Source organism: Stegostoma tigrinum, chromosome 8 (genome assembly GCF_030684315.1).
Source record: "Stegostoma tigrinum isolate sSteTig4 chromosome 8, sSteTig4.hap1, whole genome shotgun sequence".
Classification (NCBI taxonomy): Eukaryota; Metazoa; Chordata; class Chondrichthyes; order Orectolobiformes; family Stegostomatidae; genus Stegostoma; species Stegostoma tigrinum.
Genome location: NC_081361.1, coordinates 6,800,724 through 6,825,649, shown reverse-complemented (window position 1 = coordinate 6,825,649; position 24,926 = coordinate 6,800,724). Strand labels below are relative to the sequence as shown.

At 45.1% G+C, this 24,926-nt stretch overlaps 1 protein-coding gene across 1 annotated transcript in view; it reads left to right on the top strand.

The window, feature by feature from the left end:
- The window catches only part of LOC125456615 (probable voltage-dependent R-type calcium channel subunit alpha-1E), a 714,016-nt gene that overhangs the window by 663,897 nt on the left and 25,193 nt on the right, over nucleotides 1–24,926 (top strand). The window contains exons 41-46 of the mRNA XM_059647713.1: nucleotides 9,861–9,966; nucleotides 10,608–10,715; nucleotides 11,398–11,498; nucleotides 12,760–12,866; nucleotides 17,777–17,888; nucleotides 21,435–21,539. Coding sequence (XP_059503696.1) covers nucleotides 9,861–9,966; nucleotides 10,608–10,715; nucleotides 11,398–11,498; nucleotides 12,760–12,866; nucleotides 17,777–17,888; nucleotides 21,435–21,539 — 639 coding nt within the window. The remainder of the gene's footprint in view (nucleotides 1–9,860; nucleotides 9,967–10,607; nucleotides 10,716–11,397; nucleotides 11,499–12,759; nucleotides 12,867–17,776; nucleotides 17,889–21,434; nucleotides 21,540–24,926) is intronic.

Here is a 24,926-nt window from a genome sequence, read left to right as displayed (position 1 = left end):
TTCTCCATCTCTTTCCTTCCTTCCCACTCGCCCCTCCCCCCACCCCAACCTCTCTCCCAGTCTTTATAAGGCCCTCGCCCCTTTATTGCACACTGCCTCCTTCTCCACACTTCAGTTTGTTATGTTCCAAGAAGGAGCAGGAGGCTGAAGTGTTCCACAGCAGGAGCTTTGTGAAGGAGGTGTTCACTCTGCAGGCGGTGAGCTTCGTGAGAGTTGTTTGTTCACCCCAAACAGCCTGACAGACTGTTAAAGTGAAAGTCCACCATATTTACACAGAGACACACCTTCTTTCCACTCAATTTTCCCTCTTCTTTGTTGTGCCTCTTTCATTTTTCCTCACCAGTCATTCATTGTTCCTCTTGCACTCTCCCTCCATCTCCTTTCTCTCAAAAGCACAAACACACTCTCTGTCTCTGTTGACAACTAAAGCCCTGCTGCCCTGATATGGAAATGTTTGAACAGTGTGGAGGAAGCTTTAGTCTGTATCTAACCTCATGCTGACCCTGTCCTGGGAGTATTTGATCGGGACAGAATAGAGAAAACTTTGTATCTAATCCAATGATGTCTCTGTTCGGGGAGTGTTTGATGGGGACAGTGTGGAGACAATTTCAGTCGATGCCCTTATATTAAATAAGAAAAATGCCTTTTTTTTATTCAATGAAGTTTTGAGCTGTGCTGGTGAGTCTGTAAGTGCAACAGAACATCAAGTCTGGCAGCATCTGTGAAGGAGAAAACAGAGTTAACGTTTCAGGTCCGGTGACCCTTCCTCAGAAGTCCTGAGGAAGGGTCACCAGACCCAAAATGTTAACTTAGTTTTCACCTTCACAGATACTGCCAGACCCGCTGAGATTTTAGCACCTTTGTTTTTGTTCACGATTTACAGCATCCGCAGTTCTTTCGATTTTTATTTCGAACATTAAGTCTAGAAGTGGAGCAAAGCCCCCTACCACACTTTCTCCATCGCCTTTTGATTAAAGATCTGTTGGTCTGAGCATTAAGTATATTCAATGATGCAGTATCCAAAACTCTCTGGACTCAAGGATTCCAAAGGTTCTTCACCCTCTGAGCGGAAGTCCTTTTCCCCATCTCTGTTTGTAATGATCAGCAACTTATCATGAAATTACTCAACCTCTGCTCCGCCTCACCAGTCTTTGATTCCCCAACTAGAAGCAATTGCGTCCACCCCATTAGAATCTGGTTTGCTTCAATGTGATTTCTGTGAACTCCAGAGAAAATCAGCGCAAGTCTCTCATCATAGGACGACTGTCTCATCCCTAGAACCCCAGCCTAGTAAAGTTTCTGAAATAACTCCTCAGAGGCTGGTAACCTGACCCCAGTTACCTTTTATTTAGAGTCCTTGATACTGATCCAGCTCCCTCAGAGTCAGCGTTCAGAGCAAACAGGATGTCTGACTCTCCTGTGTCAGCCAGGGCTCCCTGAGTGGACTGGGTTAACAGCCCCAATCAGGGAACTGATAGTCTATGATATTCTACCCATCTGACTTCATTACAATCATTACGTTCCTCCCCCTCTGAGTCCAAGGACCTTAGAAGGCTCTTTCAATTGCAGCTCCACCTGGGGTGTTGTAGCACTGGGTCAAGCTCCTCTAACTCTGCAAACTCCAACTCTGCTTTGGATACAGGCAGCATGTAACACAAAGCAGCTCACCTTTTATTGCCCGGAGGGTCTTGGAAGAAATTCAATCCCTTCTCCACGAGGCAAAGGCATGGGGGCAGCGACATCCGCCACATCCATCTCAGGTTCCAAAGTATCTTCTACGCTTGACAGGGAGGGAGAGCCCACAGGTTCCAGGACTGTCAGAAAGGCAGTCAAGGAGCTGGATGGGTGTTTTGCCCACACCATTTGCAAGTTTGCGGCTTTCATACGGTCCACATGCTTGTTTAGGACCATCACATAGGCCAGAACTTTATAAGTCACTGGACCAGACCTTGCGTTGACCATCCTTCCTGCCCTTACAGGGACATTCCTGCGATTTCTACCCTAAACTCCATTCACTAAACTAAACTTTTTCTCTTGCTTAGCCAAATCTTGTGTCGGCATTTGCATTCCCGATAACCTTTTCACACTTCAACCACCCCAGGACCAGGAAGATCAGTTTTAACCTGGTGTGGAGTCTTCTCCCCCAGTAGCAACTCTGCTGGAGCCATCCCTGTAGTTTTATGAGGGGTGGTCCTATCATCAAATAGGAACCAGGTTAGCTTGGTATCTCATGAAACTGTAGGCTCTTTAAGTCCACTTTCAAAGTTTGGACTGTTCTTGTTGCCACACCATTGGATAATGGATGTTATGGAGCTAGCCTTATATGATGAATACTAATTGACTTTAGGAAATTCTCAAATTCCCTGCCAGTAGACAATGGCCCATTATCAGTGACCAACACTTCCTGGAGTCCATGTGTTGCAAAAGATGCCTGCGGTTTTTCTCCCGTCTTAGTATTTGAAGAATAAACTCACAGCAAAACAGCAATTCTCAATTCTCCCTCATTTCAATACACTCCAACATCGAAGGGCATCAGTTTTACTGGGACAAAGTTACAGTACAAAGACAAGTGAACCAAATCATCAAGCTTCACAATAAGAATAAAAACCAGAAGAACTGCGAATGCTGTAAATCAGGAACAAAACAAGAACAAGATTGCTGGAAAAGCTCAGCAGGTCTGGCAGCATCTGTGAAGGGAAAAACAGTTAACATTTCAGGTCCGGTGACCCTTCCTCTCAACCACATCCTTCCTCAGATACTAAAACTGAACTGCTGGTGTAAGCTCAGAAAAACGCTGAACAATTGTAACAGGATTTCTTTATTCTTGTATCCTTACACTAATGGCCAGAATGCCACTTTGCTAATTATTTCCTAATTGTATATTGACTCTGTCCTTTGTACAAGTGCATCTAGTGCCTCAACACGTACAAGTCTCGCACTTTTCCGTCTTTCCTGTCTTTAGAATCCAAGTGTGCAAACTCACACGTCCCATTTTATCCTCCATCTGCCATCTTTCTGTGCATTTATTTAACCCATGTGTGTCTCTATATGTCATTCTCACAGCTCATGTTCCCAGCATTCACCTATTCTTCAATGCTGTTTCTATAAACACTGGCTCACCAACATCACAGGAATTGCAAATATTCAAGAAGGCAGCTCACCACTTTTTCAAAGGCACCTTAGAGATGGGCAGTTTATGCTGACCCACATAGCGGTACCCACACCCTATAAATGAATGAATCACAGAACTATTACAGTGCACCAGGAGGCCATTCCACCCATCTTGTCCGTACCGGCTCTCCAAATGAGCGATTCACCGAGTGTCATTCTCCTGCCTTCTTCCTGTCACCCTGCACATTGTTCCTTTTCAAATAACAGCCTCATTCCCTTCAGAACGTTTCAATTGAAGCTGCCTTTACCACAATCTCAGACTGTGCATCCCACACCTTAACCACTCCCTGGCTGAAAATGGTTTACTCCGTCTCACTTTTGCTTCTTTTACCGATTACTTGCAATCTGTGACCTCTCCCTCTTGATTCTTTCATGACTGGAAAAATTTTCTCCTTGTTTACTCTGACCAGACCCTTCCTGATTTTGAATTCCTTGGTCATATCTTGTCTAAGCCTTCTCCAGTGAAGACAGTCACATCTTTTCCAATCTATCTTCAAATCTGACACTGCCCATCCCCGGAATTGTTCTCAGAATCCTCCCCTACATTCTCTACAGTGCGTTCACATCCTTCCTAAACTGTGTCCCCTACAAGCAGACACAATAGTTGAAGCCCAATTCGTGTTGTGTATAGATTCAACACCACCTCCCTACTCTTGTATTCTATGCTGCTATCAATAAAGCCTACAATTCTGACTGCTTTATTAACTGCAGTCTGCCTTGTCCTGTCAGCTTTCATGACTTACACATACGGTCACAGAATTGTACAGGATGGAATCAGACCCTTTGGTCCAACTCATCCATGCTGACCAGACATCCTGAATTAATCTAGTCACGTTTGCCAGCATTTGGCCCTTATCCCTCTCATCTCTTCCTATTCATGTACCCATTTTAAATGTTATAATGGTACTAGCCTCCACCAATTCCTCTGGTGGCTCATTCCACACACACCATGCTATGCATGAAAAAGTTGCTCCTTAGGTTCCTTTACCCCTCTCATCTTAAGCCTATGCCCTCTACTTTTGGACTCCTTTACCCTGGGAAAAAACCTTGACTGTTCACACTTTCCATGCCCCTCATGTTTTTATAAACTTCTATAAGGTCACACTTCAACCTCCGACACTTCAGCAAAAATAGCCTCAGCCTATTCAGCCTCTCCCTTTAGCACAAACACTCCAACCATGGCAGCATCCTTATAAATCTTTTCCACACTGCTTCAAGTTTGGCAGCATTGTTTCTATAGTAGGGAGACAAGCAGTACTCTAAAAGTGGCCTAACCGATGTCTTGTACAGCTGCAACATGGCCTCCCAACTCCTATACTCAATGCACTGACCAATAAATGCAAGCATACCAAATGCCTTTGTCACTAATGCAAACAACAAATGGAGATCACAGCGGATTGGGCAGCATCCATAGAGAGAGAGAGAGCTAGCTAGCGTTTCAAGTCTAGATGACTCTTCAACAGAGGTGAAGTTAAGTGTGGAGGGGGCAGCATTTATGTGACAGTTCAGGTAAGGAGGGGTGTAGCATGGTGGGGGAGAAAAGATGCTGACGGTTCAGACTAAGCAATGCTGCCTGACTCGCTGTGGTCTGCAGAAATTTTTGCTTTCAGCACAGATTTCAGCATTAGCAGTAATGTGCTCCTACATTGCCTTCTTCACTACCCTATCTACTGGCGATTCCACGTTCAAGGACCTATGAACTTGCATCCCAAGGTCTCTTTATTCAGCAACACTCCCCAAGACCCTACCATTAAGAGTATAAGCCCTGCCCTGATTTGCTTTTCCAAAAGACAGCACCTCACTTTTATCTAAATTAAACCCCATCTGCCATTCCTTAGTTCATCAGCCCTTCTGATCAAGTTCCCATTGCACTCTGAGATTACCTTCCTCATTGCCCGACTACACCACCAAATTTGGTGTCATCTGCAAACTACAATGTGTCTGCAGCTCTGGATCAGAAGGTTCAAGCTGGTGTCCTACCTCAGGATGTGATAGCCATGGAGCATATAATAATGTGTCCAAACAGCTTGAATTTTTACACTCTCTGTTCTACATTCTTCCTACTGAATATATCATTTCACACTTCTCCATGCTGAAAATCATCTGCCCACTCCACCACCTTGTCCATTTCCTTTTGATGTTGCCTACCATCGTCCTCTCAATTTTCAGCTTTCAAGTTTCATACCTTCCAGAAATTTGGAAATTCTAGACTTTTGACTTGTACACAAAGGTCCCAATCCAAAAAAAATCCACTGACCACTGTTTCCTGTATTATGTCCATGTTACTATTGTCCACTTTATTCCATACACTGTAATTTTCCTCACCAGTCTGTACTGATGTACACAGCATCAACAGCTTTACTCTCACCTTCACTCTCCTTTACCTTTTCAAAAGACTTAGTTCCTTAACTCATCCTGTACTTTCTTTTTCAGTGGCATCTTAATGAATATTATGTAAAAGTACATGTATCCTACATTTACTGGGTCACCTTTATCTATCATGTAGTTAGATCATCACTAAAACTGAAATAACTTTGTCAAACATAATTTCCCTTTTGTAAATCCATTTTAAATGTCTGTTTATACTGTGATTGTCTCAGTACATTATTAAGACTCTCCCAATTGTAGAACCTAGTGTTTATTTGATAACTGGTTGCCATGTTTCCTTTCGTTCCTTCCACTTTTGACTAGAGGGTGTTTTGTTTTCTAACTTCCAGTGGAGTACTATCATCTCATCTTCAACAATATGAGCCTTGAGATGACTGAACCTGATCTAGTGTAGGCTAGAAATGTGTTCCCTTCCTGATATTTTGATCGGCCAAGGCAGCTATAGAGCCATAGTGACAGACAGCCCAGCCCTTCGACCTATCCAATGTGCACCAACATAACCACACTAAAGGCACGCTGACCCCAATTTCCTGCACTTGACCCATATCCTTCAATGTTATGATATTTCAAACGCTCATTCAAATATCTTTGAAAGCTTGCAAGAGTTCCAGGCTCTACTACCTTCCCAGACAATGCATTCCAGATTCCCACACCTGCTGAGTGAAAAAGATTTTTTTTCAAATCCCCTCAGAATCTCCTGCCCTTTACCCTAAAACTATGCCCTTTCATGATTGACCCCTCAACCAAGCAGAACAGCTGCTCATCCTATCTATACCCCTCATTACCTTATACACCTCAATCACATCCCCCTCAGTCTTCTCTGCCCTAAAGAAAACAATCCAATCCTATCTAGTCTCTCCTTATGGCTCATTTACTCCGTCCCAGGCAACATCCTGGTGAACCTCCTCTGCACCCCCTCCAGTGCGATCACATCCTTCCTGTGAGGTGAGCAAAACTGCACACAGTATTCCAGCAATTGCCTGAGCAACGCTCTGTACAACTCCAGCATTACCTCCTTGCTCTTATACGCTATGCCATGACTGATGAAGGCGAGTGTCCCATCAAAAGGATTCTGGGTAATCCAAGATGGAGGATGGAAAAAAATTGTAGCTGTAAGAGCTGCTTCTTTATTGAGGTATTGTTAGAGTTGGAGCTGACACTAGGTGCAGTAATTATAAGCTGTTGCATTGCTTTGGAACATTAAATAAAAAAGAGATCAAAACAACAGGCCTTTAAAAGGAAGAAGAGTGACAAAACAGGGAACACTTGGGAGATGAAACAACAGAGAAGTGCCTCTGCTTTTTGGTTTCTCTAGACATGGGAGTTCCATCTAAGAAAAATAAACAAACAGTGAAATTCGTAGCTGACTTTGGAGAAACCTGTGTGGGGAGCTTGCAGCTAGTGGTCTATTTTGAAAGAGTGGCCTTACTGTTTTTACCTTTTTTGGTAAATCTGCAATAGTGAGTAGAGTGAGTTTTTATTTATTACATGTTCTAATAAGATTTTTTGGGTGTACAGATCGTTAAGATACGAAGATGGCCTTTAGTAGAGTGAATTGCTGTTCCTGTCAGATGTGAGAGATTAAGGAGAGTCTCCCTGTTACTGATGATTACATCTGTAGGAAGTATGTTTGGTTGCAAATCCTTTCAGATCGCATGGATTGGTTGGAGCTGCAGTTAGAGGCAATGAGGAATTTACAGGAACTGGGGGATGTGATGGATGGCAGTTGCAGGAAGGTAGGTAAACTGAATATACAGTCAGAGAGATGGGTGACCTTCAGGAAAGGTAGGAGAGGGAGGCAGGTGGTGCAGGAGTGTCCTGTGGCTATCCCCATCGCAAACAGGCATGTTTATTTGGAAAATGTAGGGGGTGAGAGAGAGTGGAGCACAGACAGCCAGGTATCTGGTACCAAAACGGGCTGCAATGTAACGAGGGGGAGGTCAGATTCAAGCGATTGATTGTGAGAGCAGAGCAGTGGACATGATCGATATGGACTTCAGTAAGCCATTGAACAAGGTTCTTCATGGTAGACTGGTTAGCAAGTTTAGAGCATACGGAATACAGGGAGAACTAGGCATTTGAATACAGAACTGGCTCAAAGGTAGAAGTGGTGGTGAATGGTTGCTTTTCAGACTGGAGGCCTGTGACCAGCAGTGTGCCACAAAGATCAGTGCTAGGTCCACTGATTTTTGCCTTTATTGGTCGGTGCATTGAGTATTGGCATTGAGAGGACGTGTTGCAGCTGTACAGGACATTGGTTTAGCCACTTTTGGAATGCTGCATTTAATTCTGGTCTCCCTGCTGCAGGAAGGATGTTGTGAAACTTAAATGGGCTCAAAAGAGATTTAGAGTTTATAGACGCCCCACAGTGTGGAAACAGGCCGTTTAGCCCAGCACATCCACACCAACCCTCAGAGCACCCACCCAGACCCATTCCCCTACAAACCACCTCATCTACACATCCCTGATCACTATGGGGCACTTTAGCATGGCTAATCCACCTGGGCCTCACATCTTTGGAGTTTGAGAGGAAACCCACACAGACACAGGGAGAATGCACAAGCTCCACACAGACAGTCACCCAAGAGTGGAATTGAAATTGAGTCCCTGGTGCTGTGAAGCAGCAGTGCTAACCACTGAGCTACCATGCCAGCACCAAGAGAATGGTTTTGATCCATTGACCTCTTGGTTATGAGCCCAGTACACTCCCACTGCACTGGTCTGTGTTGCCAAGGTTGGAGGGTTTGAGCTATTTTCCCTGGAGTGTTGGAGGCTGAGGGGTGACCTTGTAGATATTTATAAAATCGTGAGGGGCATGGATAGGTTGAATAGCCCAAGTTTTATTCCCAGTGCGGGAGAGTCCAAAACTAGAGGGTCTAGGTTTAAGGTGAGAGGGAAAGATTTAAAAGGAAACTAAGGGGAAACGTTTTCACACAGAGGGTGATACATTTATGGAATGAGCTGCCAGAGGAAGTGGTGGAGGCTGGTACCATTAAAACATTTAAAAGGCATATGGTTGGGTATATGAATAGGAAGTGCTTAGAGGGATGTGGGCCAAATGCTGACAAATGAGACTAGATTAATTTAGGATACCTGGTTGGCACGGACATTCAGATCAAAGGGTCAGTTTTCATGATGTGCAGCTCTATTATGATATGTCTTCTTAACTAACTGTGCTCTGCTGACTTCAAGGATCTGTGAATGATTACCACAAGATTTCCCTGTTCCTCTAAGCTACTTAGTGTCCTGCCATTCATCGTATACTCCCTCAACTCATTTCTTCTTCCAAAGTAGTTCACCTCACACTTATCAGGGTTAAGTATCATTTGCCACTGGCATGCCCACCTGACCAACCCACCTATATCTTCCTGTAACCTACAACTATCTTCTTTACTGTTAACTATCCAACCCCAATCTTGGTGTCAGATGGAAGCCTCCTGACAAAAATGGATCATCCGTCACTCTGGGCGGTGAGGTTATGGGTCACTTGTCACCTGTAGTAGATGCTGCTGGTCGAAAGGCAGTGAGAGTGCAGCGAGTTTCCATTCTCCAAGTGTTGTGTTAGATGTTTCCATTCAATGGGAACAGGGGTGCCATCAAATTGCCTAAATAATTGTGAAAGTTACTGCAAAGTAGTTGGTGGGGGGTGGTGGAGACATCCTGGATTTAGGCACCATTTCAGAATTTGGGTGACTTCGCCTGTTGCTGTTTGTTTAGTATCTTCTGTGGTTGCCAAGTCTGCTGAGTTTCCCCTGGAGGGCACAGGAATTATAAATGGTTCCTCTCCCAGACACTGCCGTCAAAATGGGAATGAATCGCCTGGCTACCAAATTGAAATAGCATTTATTTTGCATTCTCTTTCAATATGTTTTTTTTTTTGCAAAACAATTAGTAGCTGCTGGAGATAGAAGCAAAAAAAGTGGCTCACAAATTGTTCAACCGGGTTGCAGCAAGATTGGTCTCCTTCCAATGAGCAATGGATGGGCTTAGCAGCCAATGTGGGCAGCTTCTGTGCTGTCACCTCCAGTCAGAGTTGGCAACTTCAGTGGGTTATCTTAAACAACTGGCTTTCTATCCTCAGTGGGAGAAAGGTGCAGCGAATGAATGAACTCTAGGAGGGGTTATGTAAGGGGAACAGCAAGGGAGGGTGTTGGGGAACATTGTACTTTGCAACACACACACACACCATCACTATGACTAGAGCTGTTATGAAGAGTATAACTCGGTTCCAGTCCTCTCATCTCTGGAAAGATGGCCCAGCTGGGATTTGGTTATAACTTGTTATCCCCTGTCCTTTATAGAGGCTGGTATTGATGAACATGCCTGTGAGTGAAGACAAGACTGTTCATTTCACTTCCACCCTCATGGGCCTAATCAGGACAGCACTTCACATCAAGCTTGCAAAAGGTAAGAAGGATTTCAAGTGTTGATGGCATACCAAAAGGAAACAGGCTTTCTCATTTCAGGATCTGATTAAAAACACTGGCTCCCACTTCTATAGTGTCTTAAATATAGTAAAACATGCCAAGATGTCTCACAGGAGTGATCACCTCACAGAATGTGACCTGAGCAATTTATCAGAGGAACTGTTTTTCATTAGTGAGGTAGGCTTTAAGGATCATTTTGTAAAAGGAGACAGAGAGAGACAGAGAGATAACTGTACAGGAAGTTATGATGTGCTTCCTGTCGTATTATTTGGCACATTCATAATCTGTCTCACCAGAGATATTAGTGCTTCCATTTGTATCTATCACCTCAGTCTGCAGCTCAAAGGAAGATAATTGTACACAAACAAATTCATTTCAGTGACCCTTCCTCCACCAGCTGGCTCAGGAAGATATCCATACACTGACTCAGACCCTCTCACTCTGGGAGATATCTGTACACTGGTGTCAGTCAGTGTCCTCTCTCTCAGGGAGCTATCTGTACACTGACTGGTGTATCTTCAGTCCTCTCTCTTCCTCAGGGAGATATCTGTACACCGTGAACAATCTATGTAGCGTTGGGATACATTGAGATACAGTTCTTGAATAAACCCTATCTTTCAGGTGGAGCGGATAAGCAGCAGTTAGATGCAGAGTTACGAAAGGAAATTATGACTATCTGGCCTCACCTCTCTCAGAAGACACTAGACCTCCTAGTTCCCATCCATATGCGTAAGTGAAGCATCACTTTTCCTCGACCATTATTTCCTTTAGTGCAAACTAGAAACTCATTTAAAGGTGACACAAAAATGACCCCTTTAGGGTGGGTCTTCTCTCCCAATCCCAAGTTCCTCGATCCAGCCTGATGCTCTTCCAACCTTGGACTCCATATGGGACTTGACATTTTAATCTAATTTTATTCCTTCTCCTGCCCATGGCTTTGCCTGACAATTCCGACAATTACTAGACATAGGGTTACAGATCTGCACTGAGAAAGTCACTTATAGTCTGAGTGACCAATGAATGCTCCCAGCTCAATATAATGTGACAGCGGTTTTACACTTTACCTCTGATTTCTCAAAGCCTTAAACCCCTTTCCTTTTTATTTATTACACCAATGTGGAAGGACTGTTATTCTGAGCTTTTTATTTCTTTATTTTTCTAATTTATTACCATGATTTTGTACTTTTTAAGGTTTGTAGTGCTACACTTTTTATTTCTACATTTTTCTAAATTTTTTGTCCTACGAACTTGTACTGAGGAATCCGTACCTAGGTACCTTTGTACCTGAGCTGGTGCTGTACGTGGCAACTTGTAAACTTTTCACTGTCCTCATGCAACAACAAAACTAATTCAATTCAATTTCAGTGTGTGGGTGAGACCTCAGGAGTAACTAACCCTTTCTGTTCTCCAGCCACTGACCTTACAATCGGCAAAATCTATGCTGCCATGATGATCATGGATTACTACAAACAGAGTAAAACCAAAAAATACCAACAGCTGCAGGAGGAGCAGGTACTGTCCGTGAGTCACCAATACCACACTGATCCTAACTAAAGCAACAAACTAGATAGCACAGATACCCTGGGCCAAATGGGATAGGGATTGGATGTGGCAGTGTAGTTTCAGTTGGAATGGGAATTCAGGATCTGGGTTTGGCAGGTGTGAATTCGGGTGAGAATGGTAGATACATTTTGTAGCATTCCTACCTCCCAAGACAGTATATAGCCCATGTCATGTATTGCTTATATTGAACACAGAGCGTTGTGAACACGGCCCGGTCCCTCACCGGCCAACCTTCCATCCACTGACTCCATCTATACTGCCTCAGGAAGGCAGTCAACATCATAAAAGACCCCTCCCAGCAGCCCACTTCTAATCTCTTCCAATCTCTTCTGTTGGGCAGAAGATACAAAAGCTTGAACACATAAGCTAACAGATTCAAGAACATTGGAGATAACGAAGTGTGGAGCTAGATGAACACAGCAGGCCAAGCAGCATCTTAGGAACACAAAAGCTGACGTTTCAGGCCTAGGCCCTTCATCACTTTTTTCCGATGAAGAGTCTAGGCCCAAAATGTCAGCTTTTGTGCTCCTAAGATGCTGCTTGCCTTGCTGTGTTCATCCAGCTCCACACTTTGTTATCTCTGATTCTCCAGCATCTGCAGTTCCCATTATCTCAGATTCAAGAACATTTTCTGCCCCGTTGTTATTAGGCTACTGAATGGACCTCTCAAATTTTAAACTTAATGTTGATGTCCCTTTTTGTGCACCTTCTCTGCGGCTATAACATTGTAATCTTTGCTGTGTTGTATTATCCTAATGCAGTTTGTATTGTATGACCTGCCTGTACTGCATGCAAAACCGAACTTTTCACTGTGCCTTGGTACATACGACAATAATAAATCAAATTAAATCAAATCAAAATTGATTATGAGGAATCTCTACCCATCCATTGTGTTGAATAGCAAATGTCAGGCACTTGGCACAATCATACAATGTATGGACCATTTAGCCCGCTGTAATTTAGACACTGACATGGGTTAACACTGGATTTTAAGTCAGTTGGTAAATTGTTGGTCTAAGTCCCATTTCTGGGTCCAGCTCTTACAACTGAAGAAACACAAGGGAGCAGGGAACAAAGGGAGAGGGTGGGAATGTTTGTTGTTAGTGCAAGTTCTGTGTTGGGTTTTCACAGCAAGATGAGCCATGGTGCGGTGTTTTCTGGACTATGTTCTCTGCAACAAGGAGCAATTGTAAATTTGTTCTTTGTTTAGAGTCGAACGCCGATGTTCCAGCGAATGGAAGCTTCATCTCTGCCTCCGCAGATTATCTCCAGTACCAAAGCACTGCCTTTTCTACACTCAGACATGGGCCATGACATGTAAGTTCCACATGATGACAGTGTCTCAGACAGTGCAGAAAGAACCAGCATTAAGATATAGAGAAGGATTCTGTTCAAGCGGCTGACTACCACTGTCGAACATCTTGTTTTAGCTCACTCAGGCTCATATCGGCACCTCCTTATCACCCACAGGGAGATGGAGGCCATTCAGCCCATCGTGACTGTTCACGTATTCCATTCTATCATGACCAATTGCCACCTTAACTGTCATTCTTATGGTGACTGGCACTCCTCACCCTCCGCCCATTCCTGCACTCCTCATCCTCCACCCACTCGCCCACTCCTCATCCTCTGCCCACTCCCCACCGTCTGCTCAGTCCCCCACTTCTCACCCTCCGACCACTCCCCCCTCCTCACCCTCCACCCAGTCACTACTCTCCACCTCACTCCGCCCTCCTGCCCTTCTACCACACTTACCCAGTCACTACTCCTGACCCTCTGCACTGCTCCTGATCCTCCACCTCGCTCCTCATCCTCCACCTCGCTCCTCATCCTCCATCCCACTCCCCCCACTTGTGACCCACTGCCCCAGTCCTGACGATGAAATCCTAAGAAATGGGAACAGCCTGAAGCCATTCGGCCCCTCAAGCTGCTGTGCCATTCAATAAGATTGCAGTTGTTTTGAAACTCCTCGTGTCCACTTTCCTGCATTTTCCCTATGGCTCTTGATTCCCAACTAATCAAGAATATCACCCTTAAAAATACACAAGGACATTCCGCCATAGCTCCCTGTGGCAAGGAGTTCCAAAGACAATCTACCTTCTGAGAAAAGAAATTCCTCTTCATCTCAGTCTAAACTGGCACATCTTTATACTGAAACTATACCCTCTGGTCCTCGGTTCTCCCATTAGGGGAAACATCCTCTCAGTATTGACCCTTTCAAGCCCCTTAAGAATCCTAAATGTTTCAATGAGATCACCTCTCATTCTTCTACACTCCAATGAGCAGAGTCCCAACTTGTTTAGCCATTGCTGATATGACAGTGCGTCCAGACCAGGGATCGTCTCTGAACTGCCACCAGTGAAATGATAACTTTCCTTAAATAATGGACCGAAACTGCTCACGGTCCTCCAGATGTGGTTTCATCAGCACCTTGTATAGTTCAGTAAGTCTTAGAAGATACGACATCACAGGATCAGGTCCTTCTGCCCACCATGTCTGTGCCAATCCTGATGCCATCCTAAATTAATCCCATCTGCCTGCACATGGGCCATATCCTTCTATGCACTGCCTGCTCATGTCTCTGTCTAAATACCTCTTAAGCATTGCTACCTCACCTGGCAGCATATTCTAGGCACTTAACCAAGCAGTTTGTAAAAACAATTACCTCGCACATCTCCCTTAAGCCTTTCGCATCTCCCTTAAACCTGTACTCCCTAGTATTTGACATTCTCATACTGAGAGAGAGGCTCTGATTATCTGCCCTATCCATGCCTCTCATAATTTTGTATACTTGTATCAAGTTTAACCCTCAGCCTGCAACGCTATAGTGAAAGCAATCCAAGTTTGTCCAACCTCTCCTTATCTATTAAGTTCTCCAATCCTGGCAACATCCTGGTAAGTCTCTTTTACACCCTCTGCAAATCCTCCACATGGCAACCAGAACTGCAAAATGTGGCCGAACTAAAGTTTTATAACATGACTAGCCAGCTTTTATCCTCAATGCCCCGACCGATGAAGGCCAACATGCCATAGACCTTCTTTAACACCTTATCCACTTCTGTTTTGACTTTTAGGGAGCTATAGACTTGCACCCCGAGGTCTCTCTGTACAATGCTCCTGATACCCCTGATGTGAATTGTATACTTTCCTCTTGCAATTGACCTCCCAAAATACAACTCACACTTATCTCCATCTGTATTTCTTTGCCCACTTTTGAAACTGATCTCTATCCTGCTTTATCTTTTAGTAACTTTCCTCACTATCCACCACTCCACCAATTTTTGTGTTGTCTGCAAACGTCATACCACCTACATTTTTATCCAAATTAATCATATGTATTTTAAACAGTTTAGGTCCTGGCACTGATCCTTGTAGAAAACCAGTGGTCACAGATGTCCAGCCAGAAAAACACCACTCCATAACCACCCCTGTCTTCTATGACTAAGCCTATTTTGTATCCAGAGATAATGGGAACTGCAGATGCTGGAGAATCAGAGATAACAAAGTGTGGAGCTGGATGAACACAGCAGGCCAAGCAGCATCTCAGGAGCACAAAAGCTGACGTTTTGGTCCTAGACCCTTCGTCAGAGATGCTCTCAGAGATGGATACAAAATAGGGTAACAAAGTGTGAAGCTGGATGAACACAGCAGGCCAAGCAGCATATCAGGAGCACAAAAGCTGATGTTTTGGGCCTAGACCCTTCGTCAGAGATGCTCTCTGACGAAGGGTCTAGGCCCAAAACATCAGCTTTTGTGCTCCTGATATGCTGCTTGGCCTGCTGTGTTCATCCAGCTTCACACTTTGTTACCCTATTTTGTATCCATCTTGCCAACTCGGTGTGCATCCAATGTGACTTAATCTCCTGGACCAGTCTACCATGAAGGAACTTGTCAAATACTTTTTTAAAGTCCACTGCCCTGACCTTTTGGTGTTCTGTGCACAAGTACCCTCAAGTCCCTGATGTTGCAGCTTTTCTGCAACTTCTTTCCATTTAGGTAATATCTTGTCATTTTGTTCTCCCTCCCAAAATAAACAAACCTTATTCCAGATTATACACCATTTCCCAACTCTTTGCCCACTTACTCAATTCCTCAATATATCTCTGCTCCACTCCTGACCCTTCACACCATACACTCACTTGGTGACCATCCCACCTCCTTATCAACTCCTGACTATCCCCTTCACCCCACCCTCCACACCATTTCCCAATGTCTCCTGGGCCCAATCACCCCTCTACCACCACAGGCCACTCAGCCTGTTTTGGTTGAGCCTGTTGTCAGGTGGGTTCCAGGGTCAGAGCTGTGTTCCCTTGGAGAAATGCTGCAGGAAGACCTTTTCTCATTGTGACGAACTGTCTTTGTCAATCTGTCTGCTCCTGAGTGAGAGTCAAAGCTGCTTGCCTTCTAATGGCCTAGTGGTCTGTCAATTCAGAAACCCAGTTCATGGGCTCAAATCATACAACAGTAGATGGTAGAAGTTGAATTCAGTAAAAAAAAAATGTGGAATTATGAGTTTAATGATGATCGTGAAACTGTGGTCAATTCAAAGTTTTTGAGAACATTTGTAGCTCGGGTTGTGAATGAGGTTGGATTTGGTTGCAGATATTTTGTCATCTTGCTAGGTAACATGGTCACCACGCCTCTGGTGAAGCGTTGGTGTTCTGTCCCACATGCCTTGGTTTGTGGCAAAACCAGTGCAATATACAAAATATCGTGGAAGGACTGTGAGAAATACTACATAGGCCAAACCAGGAGAAAATTGACAATAAGGATACACGAACACCAACTGGCCACCAAGAGACACGACCAATTCTCACTTGTCTCACTACACACTGACAAAGAGGGACACGGATTCGACTGGGACAACACGTCCATAATCACACAAGCCAAACAGAGACACACCAGGGAATTCCTGGAGGCCTGATATTCCAACTGGAACTCCATCAACAAACACATCGAATTATTTCCTGTGAACAAACCACTCAGAAACAGAGCCGGAAGTAATACGAACCATCCCAAAAAGCTGAGGCATATAAATGCAGAGATGGTGGGAACTGCAGATGCTGGAGAATCTGAGATAACAAGGTGTAGAGCTGGATTAACGCAGCAGGCCAAGCAGCATCAGAGGAGCAGGAAGGCTGATGTTTCAGGCCTAGACCCTCCTTCAGAAATGGAAGAAGAGCCTAGGCACAAAACGTCAGCCGTCCTGTTCCTCTGATGCTGCTTGGCGTGCTGTGTTCATCCAGCTCTACACCTTGTTATCACATATAAATAACAAGTGGAACAGAATACCAGTGCTTCACTGGAGGCACACTGGCGATGTTACCTAGAAGGGTGAAAAACATTTGCAACCAAACCCACTGGATGGGTGAGCAGGTCTACAACCTCATCAATGTCAATTGTTGGAAAAGCACATGTAGTTCACTAATGTCCTTGAGGGAAGGAAAGCTGCCATTCTTACCTGGTCTGCCCGACATGTGACTCCAGACCCACAGCAATGTGGTTGACTCTTAACTACCCTCTAGGCAATTCAGGATGGACAATAAATGCTGCCAAGTCAACAACGCCCTCAGCCTGTGAAGTAATGCAAAAGCAAAATCAGAAAAACCTGTTAATGAATGGGACTGTCAGGTGGGCCTCAGTGAGAGCACCCTGTCCCCAGATTCACACTGTTGCGGCTTCATGCCTCAGTCCAGAGACATGAGAACTTCATCCAGGCTAAAAATGCAGTGCAGTACCGAGGGAGTGCTGCACTGTCGGAGGGTTAGTGCTGAGGGAGTGCTGCACTGTCAGAGGGTCAGTACTGACGGAGCACCGCACTGTTGGAGGATGAGTGCTGAAAGAGTGCCGCACTCTCGGAGGGTCAGTACTGAGGGAGTGCTGCACCGTCAGAGGGTCAGTACTGAGGGAGTGCCGCACTGTCGGAAAGACTGTCTCTGAGATGGTCCTTCTGTCTTCCCATGTACGAGATCCAAAGACACTTTCCAAACAATGGCGTATGTGTACTTCCCCATGTCCTTAATTCCTCAAACAGCAGATTGCCCAGTTATTCTGACATTGCTGCTTTTGGGAATTGTCATTATTAGGAAATAACCTGTGCAGTTTCTTAGCATAAAATAGGGACCACCCTCTGAAGCAGCTCATTTTCTGTCAAATGATTCGGCACGGCCTGAGGTTGTGAGTGGCACTGCATCAAACATTGTCTTTCATTCCAATGCTCCTCACAGGGATAGCAGAAGTGAGTTTGCCCCCCTGGTGCCCTTGCCCCCGTCGATTATGTTCCAGCATAGCAGGACGTCAGCACGGCAAGCAGACGAATTTCGTGACCAACGGCTAAGGGTAAGGAATCAGCAGGCATTGGAATTCGAGATCAGAGCAGATCAGGGTACACAACTGGGATCAGCTGAGTATGCTGCAGGGAATTGTGGGCTATACAGTGTCTTTGAATGCCCACTGAGTCTGATGACATTACCATTGTTGATTGAAGATTAGACTGTGTTGCTATCACCACTGAGTCACCAAGGTGGGAAGATGAAAGGGAAGACAGACAGAGCATTAGGGGGTTTGGGTGGGGTAGGGGCAAATTTAGCATCAGTGGAGGAAACCAAATGCCAGCTTTGGGAGGTGGAGGTGGTGAGGAGAGACAGTTCAGGATGGGGGTTCAGGGGCTGCAGTAAAATGAATTCTATGTGATCTCCCACCCCATCCCTGCCCCGGGGGAGGACTGATCAGGAGGGCAGGAGATCAGGGGATGGATAGAAAGGAGGTCCTGGAGGGGGAGAGACAAGTCTGGGGTGGGGTGGGTGGTGGGGGAGTGTGGATGTTTGGGAAGAGAAGGGAGCAAGGTCAGGGAATGGTGGGGAGAAAAAGCCACTGTCTGTTCTCCCGTCTTACCACCGCCTCCCCCCCCTCACAGCCTGGCTATATGTTTAGCAACCTCTCTTCCCCTAACCCCCATGTCCATCTTACACACTAATACCATCCCCACCCCCTCAAACCACCCAGAATTATTTAAACTGGAACACAGGGAGGTGTATTTGCTGGCTTCATGCTTAGGGAGATCACAAGTCATGAGCCCCCAAGCAAAGAAAGCATTTTCAATGAATTTTCAGCCCAGCATTTCAAAAGCAGATCAAAATTGACAGCACTTTGAAATCTGTGAATGTGCAGGTTGCTGAGTTTGAAACAAAAATTCCTTAAAGTCAATAAATTGTTTGGAGGACCTTCTTGATAATTACATTTTCAACAATCCTTTCTACGTTAGCATGTCCTTATATTCAGTGTCAAGCACAGTGCAATTCACAAAAGATAATTGTCTGATCAATCCACTGTATAAAACATTCATTCGTAATTTTCAGCATGGTGGCTCTGGTTAGCAGGGGCCCAGGTTTGATTCCACCCTCGGGTGACTGTCTGTGTGCACAGTCGCCCCGTGTCTGTGTGGGTTTTCTCTGATGCTCCAGTTTTCAGCCACATTCCAAAGATGTACAGGTTAGGTGGATTGGCCAGACTAAATTACTTCATAGTGCCCCCAGAGATGTGCAGGCTGGGTGGATTCGCCATGGTGTGTGGGGTTATGTGGATAGAATGGGTGGAAGGGATGGTCTTCAGAGTGTTAGTACAAACTCAATGGGCCAAATAGCCTCTTTCTACACTGTAGGAATGCTATTGTACAAAATGCAGAGGAATGGGATTGTGGGAGATATAGCAATTTGGATCGGAAATTGGCTTGCTGAAAGAAGACAGAGGGTGGTAGTTGATGGGAAATGTTCATCCTGGAGACCAGTTACTAGTGGTGTACCGCAAGGGTCGGTGTTGGGTCCACTGCTGTTTGTCATTTTTATAAATGACCTGGATGAGGGCGTAGAAGGATGGGTTAGTAAATTTGCAGACGACACTAAGGTCGGTGGAGTTGTGGTTAGTGACGAAGGATGCTCTCGGTTGCAGGGAGACATAGATAAGCTGCAGAGATGGGCTGAGAGGTGGCAAATGGAGTTTAATGCGGACAAGTGTGAGATGATGCACTTTGGTAGGAGTAACCGGAATGCAAAGTACTGGGCTAATGGTAAGATTCTTGGTAGTGTAGATGAGCAGAGAGATCTCGGTGTCCATGTACACAGATCCTTGAAAGTTGCCACCCAGGTTGACAGGGCTGTTAAGAAGGCAAAAAGCTTTTATTAATAGAGGGATCGAGTTCCGGAACCATGAGGTTATGCTGCAGCTGAACAAAACTCTAGTGCGGCCACAATTGGAATATTGCATACAGTTCTGGTCACCGGATTATAAGAAGGATGTGGAAGCTTTGGAAAGGGTGCAGAGGAGATTTACTAGGATATTGCCTGGTATGGATGGAAGGTCTTACGAGGAAAGGCTGAGGGACTTGACGCTGTTTTCATTAGAGAGAAGAAGGTTGAGAGGTGACTTAATTGAAACATATAAAATAATCAGAGGGTTAGACAGGATGGATAGGGAGAGCCTTTTTCCTAGGATGGTGACAGCGAGCACGAGGGGGCATAGCTTTAAATTGAGGGGTGAAAGATATAGGACAGATGTCAGAGGTGGTTTCTTTACTCAGAGAGTAGTAAGGGAATGGAACGCTTTGCCTGCAACGGTAGTAGATTCGCCAACTTTAGGTACTTTTAAGTCGTCATTGGACGTACATGGAATAGTGTAGGTTAGATGGGCTTGAGATCGGTATGACAGGTCGGCACAACATCGAGGGCCGAAGGGCCTGTACTGTGCTGTAATGTTCGATGTTCTATGTTCTATGAATCTAACTAGGGTTTAAGGATTCAATTTTGCGAGGGTGTTTCAAAGTCTTCTGGAAAAGGCAGTTTTCCAGCATTTTCCAAACCATTTCCATGGCCAAATCCTGTTCGTGCACAGATCATGTGCCAATTCACTGTGCAAGGTACACATGCTCAGAGACTGTAGAGATTGGGTCTAAAGTTTCCCCTAACAACATCAAATCACATGGATCTTCAGCTGTCTCTGACAAGCTGAGGCCAGGAAGTAACTGAAGGAATATATTTTAAAACTCAAATTCACTGGGTAGATTCAGTCATTACATACAGAAATGTCAGTTACTGAAAAAAGAATTGGGAGCCAAAGCTGTTTCAGAAATATAGTCAGTGACAAATAAGGATTGTTTCCAGTTCTTCACAGGGTTTTCCCATTAAAAACATTTACCTTGATATTTTCAGGGGTAACACAGAAATGTGATAATAGGAAGTGAGGTTTCTGGTCAGGTTGTAGTAGAACTTTACAGGGCAGAAGCAGGCCATTTGACATATTGTGTCTGTACTGGCTCCAGAAAGAGCCACCCAGTTAGTCCCATTCTCCAGCCCTATCTCCATAGGCCTCTAACCTCATCACCTTCAAATATATATTCAGCTCTCTTTTGAAACCTCTTATGGAACCAACCTCAATCACTCTCCCAGGGACCACATTCCAAATCCTAACAACTCTTTGAATAAACACGTTTCTCCTCATCTCACTCCTAGCTCTCTTGCAGACAACCTTGAAATTGTCAACCCTAAGTTACAGACGTATCAACTAGTGCAAACAGAATATCATTTAATCTATCAAAATTATCCATGAGTTTGAACACCTTAATAAGATCACCTCTTCATCTTCTCTGCTCCAAGGAAAATAACCCCAATCTTTTCTTGTGTCCACATTCCCTCATTCCTGGCCTCATTCTTGCAAATCTCCTGTAAATTGTCCATAGGGTTTTAACATCCTTCCTTAAACAAGGTGCTCAGAACCGAACTGAATACTTCAAATGTGGTCTGACCATTGATTTGGAGAGGTACTACATATATAGTTGTTGGTGACGTATGTTGCATTAATCTGGCTGTGCATCTTTAATTTACGGTGTGCTAGGATCTAGAGAAAGGAAAATTGGAATATCCCCACAACAACCATTACCTCCCCATCGAAAACCAAGGACGGGCTGTGTCAATGCCACGACTGGAGCTGGAGTCTGAGGTAACTTCTGTTTCCTGCCTTTATCCAAACTAGTGTCTATGCTTCTTTCTCTGGTTCACAACAGTAATGTGAAGGCATGTCTCCTGTTCTTGGTAAATTCCTGATACCCTTCATCAATCTCTCCATAACCTGAGGGAATGGTCTCTGCCAACTCGACATCAGAACTACTCATCAGTTTATGGTTCAACAATGATGCCTGTCATTCTTCTAAATTCTAAGTGCGTACAGCCCTAACTTACTCAACCTCTCCTCATAAGACAGTCCTTTCATAACTGGGATCACTGTAATGAACCTTCTCTGGAATTGAATACTGTTGTATCTTACCTTTGATAAGGAGAACAAAACTACTCACAGTTTTCCAGCTGAGGCCTTTGATAATATTAGCAAGACATCCCTATTTTTGCACCTCATTCCCTTTGAAGTAAAGGCCAACACTCCATTTACCGTTTCCATAATTCACTGGGCTTGGATGTTAGTGATTTTTGTGATTCATGCATTAGGACTCCCCAATCCCTCTGTTCTGTAGCTTTCTGCAGTGTTTCTCCATTTATATGACAGTTAGCCCATTGTTTTTCCCCTGCCTAAGTCCCAAACTTCATATTAAATCACCACTCACCAGGCAGCATTAAATGATCAAAGCCCCTCTGCTATTTGTAGATTTTTGGTTTTGACCTCATGAATCAGTCCATCAATGCCACATCAGCAGCAATAGAAAGTAAAACTCCAGGCCAACACTCAGATTTGCACAAACGAAACAACAGCAATGACGGAGATAACAAGGTGTAGAGCTGGATGAATGCAGCAGGCCAAGCAGCACCAGAGGAGCAGAAAGGCTGACATTTCGTGCTTAGACCCATCTTCGTCAGCTTTCCTGCTCCTCTGATGCTGCTTGGCCTGCTGTGTTCATCCAGCTCTACACCTTGTTATTACGGATTCTCCAGCATTGGCAGTTGCTACTATCTCTGAATCAGCGACAACAGTATAAGTTTTCTTGAAACCTGATGTGCTTGTGTTTGCCTGAAAAATAAACCTGACCAACACTGTTGTCAACTCTCAGCCAGTTGTACTCCTGTGGAATTTAACTTCTCGTTGCAGGAAGCCTTCAGCCCCCCTCAACTCCCTTCTACCCTGGTTCTGTAGTTGACCTCTGCTCTCTGTTCCTGCCCTTGCTCGCCCCATCCCTCTCACTGGGCTCTAGAGGCTAACACTCACATAAATTACTTGGCATATTTAACACCACTCCAGGACTAAATGCAAGAATAAATAACTCTCCTGGATAACGTTTTCAGATAGAACTTCTGTAGCCCCACTTTAACAACTGACTTTGCACAAACAACAGTGGGGTTTTGTGGGGAAAAGAATACCCAAACTTTCTTAAAATTAAACTCGACCTGTTTGTGGTCCGGAAGCTTGGAAAATACAGGGGCCTAGTCTGTCTAAGATAATAAAATGTGAGGCTGGATGAACACAGCAGGCCCAGCAGCATCTCAGGAGCACAAAAGCTGACGTTTCAGGCCCAGACCCTTCATCAGAGAGGGGGATGGGGTGAGGGTTCTGGAATAAATAGGGAGAGAGGGGGAGGCAGACCGAAGATGGAGAGAAAAGAAGATAGGTGGAGAGGAGAGTATAGGTGGGGAGGTAGGGAGGGGATAGGTCAGTCCAGGGAAGACGGACAGGTCAAGGAGGTGGGATGAGGTTAGTAAGTAGGAGATGGAGGTGCGGCTTGGGGTGGGAGGAAGGGATGGGTGAGAAGAAGGACAGGTTAGGGAGGCAGAGACAGGTTGGACTGGTTTTGGTATGCAGTGGGTGGAGGGGAAGAGCTGGGCTGGTTGTGTGGTGCAGTGGGGGGAGGGGACGAACTGGGCTGGTTTTGGGATGCGGTGGGGGAAGGGGAGATTTTGAAGCTGGTGAAGTCCACATTGATACCATTGGACTGCAGGGTTCCCAAGCGGAATATGAGTTGCTGTTCCTGCAACCTTCGGGTGGCATCATTGTGGCACTACAGGAGGCCCATGATGGACATGTCATCTAAAGAATGGGAGGGGGAGTGGAAATGGTTTGCGACTGGGAGGTGCAGTTGTTTATTGCGAACCGAGCGGAGATGTTCTGCAAAGCGGTCCCCAAGCCTCCGCTTGGTTTCCCCAATGTAGAGGAAGCCACACCGGGTACAGTGGATGCAGTATACCACATTGGCAGATGTGCAGGTGAACCTCTGCTTAATGTGGAAAGTCATCTTGGGGCCTGGGATAGGGATTAGGGAGGAGGTGTGGGGGCAAGTGTAACATTTCCTACGGTTGCAGGGGAAGGTGCGGGTGTGGTGGAGTTGGAGGGCAGTGTGGAGCAAACAAGGGAGTCACGGTGAGAGTGGTCTCTCCGGAAAGCAGACAGGGGAGGGGATGGAAAAATGTCTTGGGTGGTGGGGTCGGATTGTAGATGGCAGAAGTGTCGATGGATGATGCGTTGTATCCGGAGGTTGGTGGGGTGGTGTGTGAGAACGAGGGGGATCCTCTTTGGGCGGTCGTGGCGGGGGCGGGGTGTGAGGAATGTGTTGCGGGAAATGCGGGAGACACGGTCAAGGGCGTTCTCGACCACTGTGGGGGGAAAGTTGCGGCCTAGTCTGTCTGTCTGCCTGTCTCAGTGCCTGTAACAATGTGTGAAACAGGATTGAGAGAAAAGTTCCAACGAAAGATTTGGGAAAGCTTGAATTGTTGATATGAACGTGAAGTTATGCACTTTGGCAGGAAAAACCATGGGCTAACAATCATTTAAATAGAGTAACATGGCAGAAAGCTGCAGAACAAAGAGATCTGGGAGTCCTAATGCATGAGTCACAAAAAGCTAACATCCAAGCTCGGTGAGTAATAGAGGAGGCAGTTGGAATGTTGGCCTTTACTTCAAAGGGAATGGGTACAAAAATAGGGATGTCTTGCTCATATTATCAAAGGCACTGGTCAGACCTCAGCTGGAAAACTGTGCGTAGTTTTGTTCTCCTTATCGAAGGTAAGATACACAGGCATTCACTTCCAGAGAAGGTTCATTAGAGTGATCCCAGGTATAGAGGGACTATCTTATGAGGAGTGATTGAATAAATTAGGCCTGTACTCACTGACAATTTAGAAGAATGAGAGGCATCTTATTGAAACATACATGAATCTGAGGGGACATGACAGGGTAGATGCAGAGAGGTTGTTTCCCCTTGTGGGAGAGACCGGGACCAGAGGGTGACACATTTATGACAGTGATGAAGAGGAATTTCTTCTCTCAGAGTGTAGTTAATCTGTGGAATTCTTCACCACAGAGGGCTTTCAAGGTAGAGTCGTAAAGTATAATCAAGACTGCGATAGATTTTATTTCAGTGAGAGAATTGGGGGTTATAGGGAAAAGCAG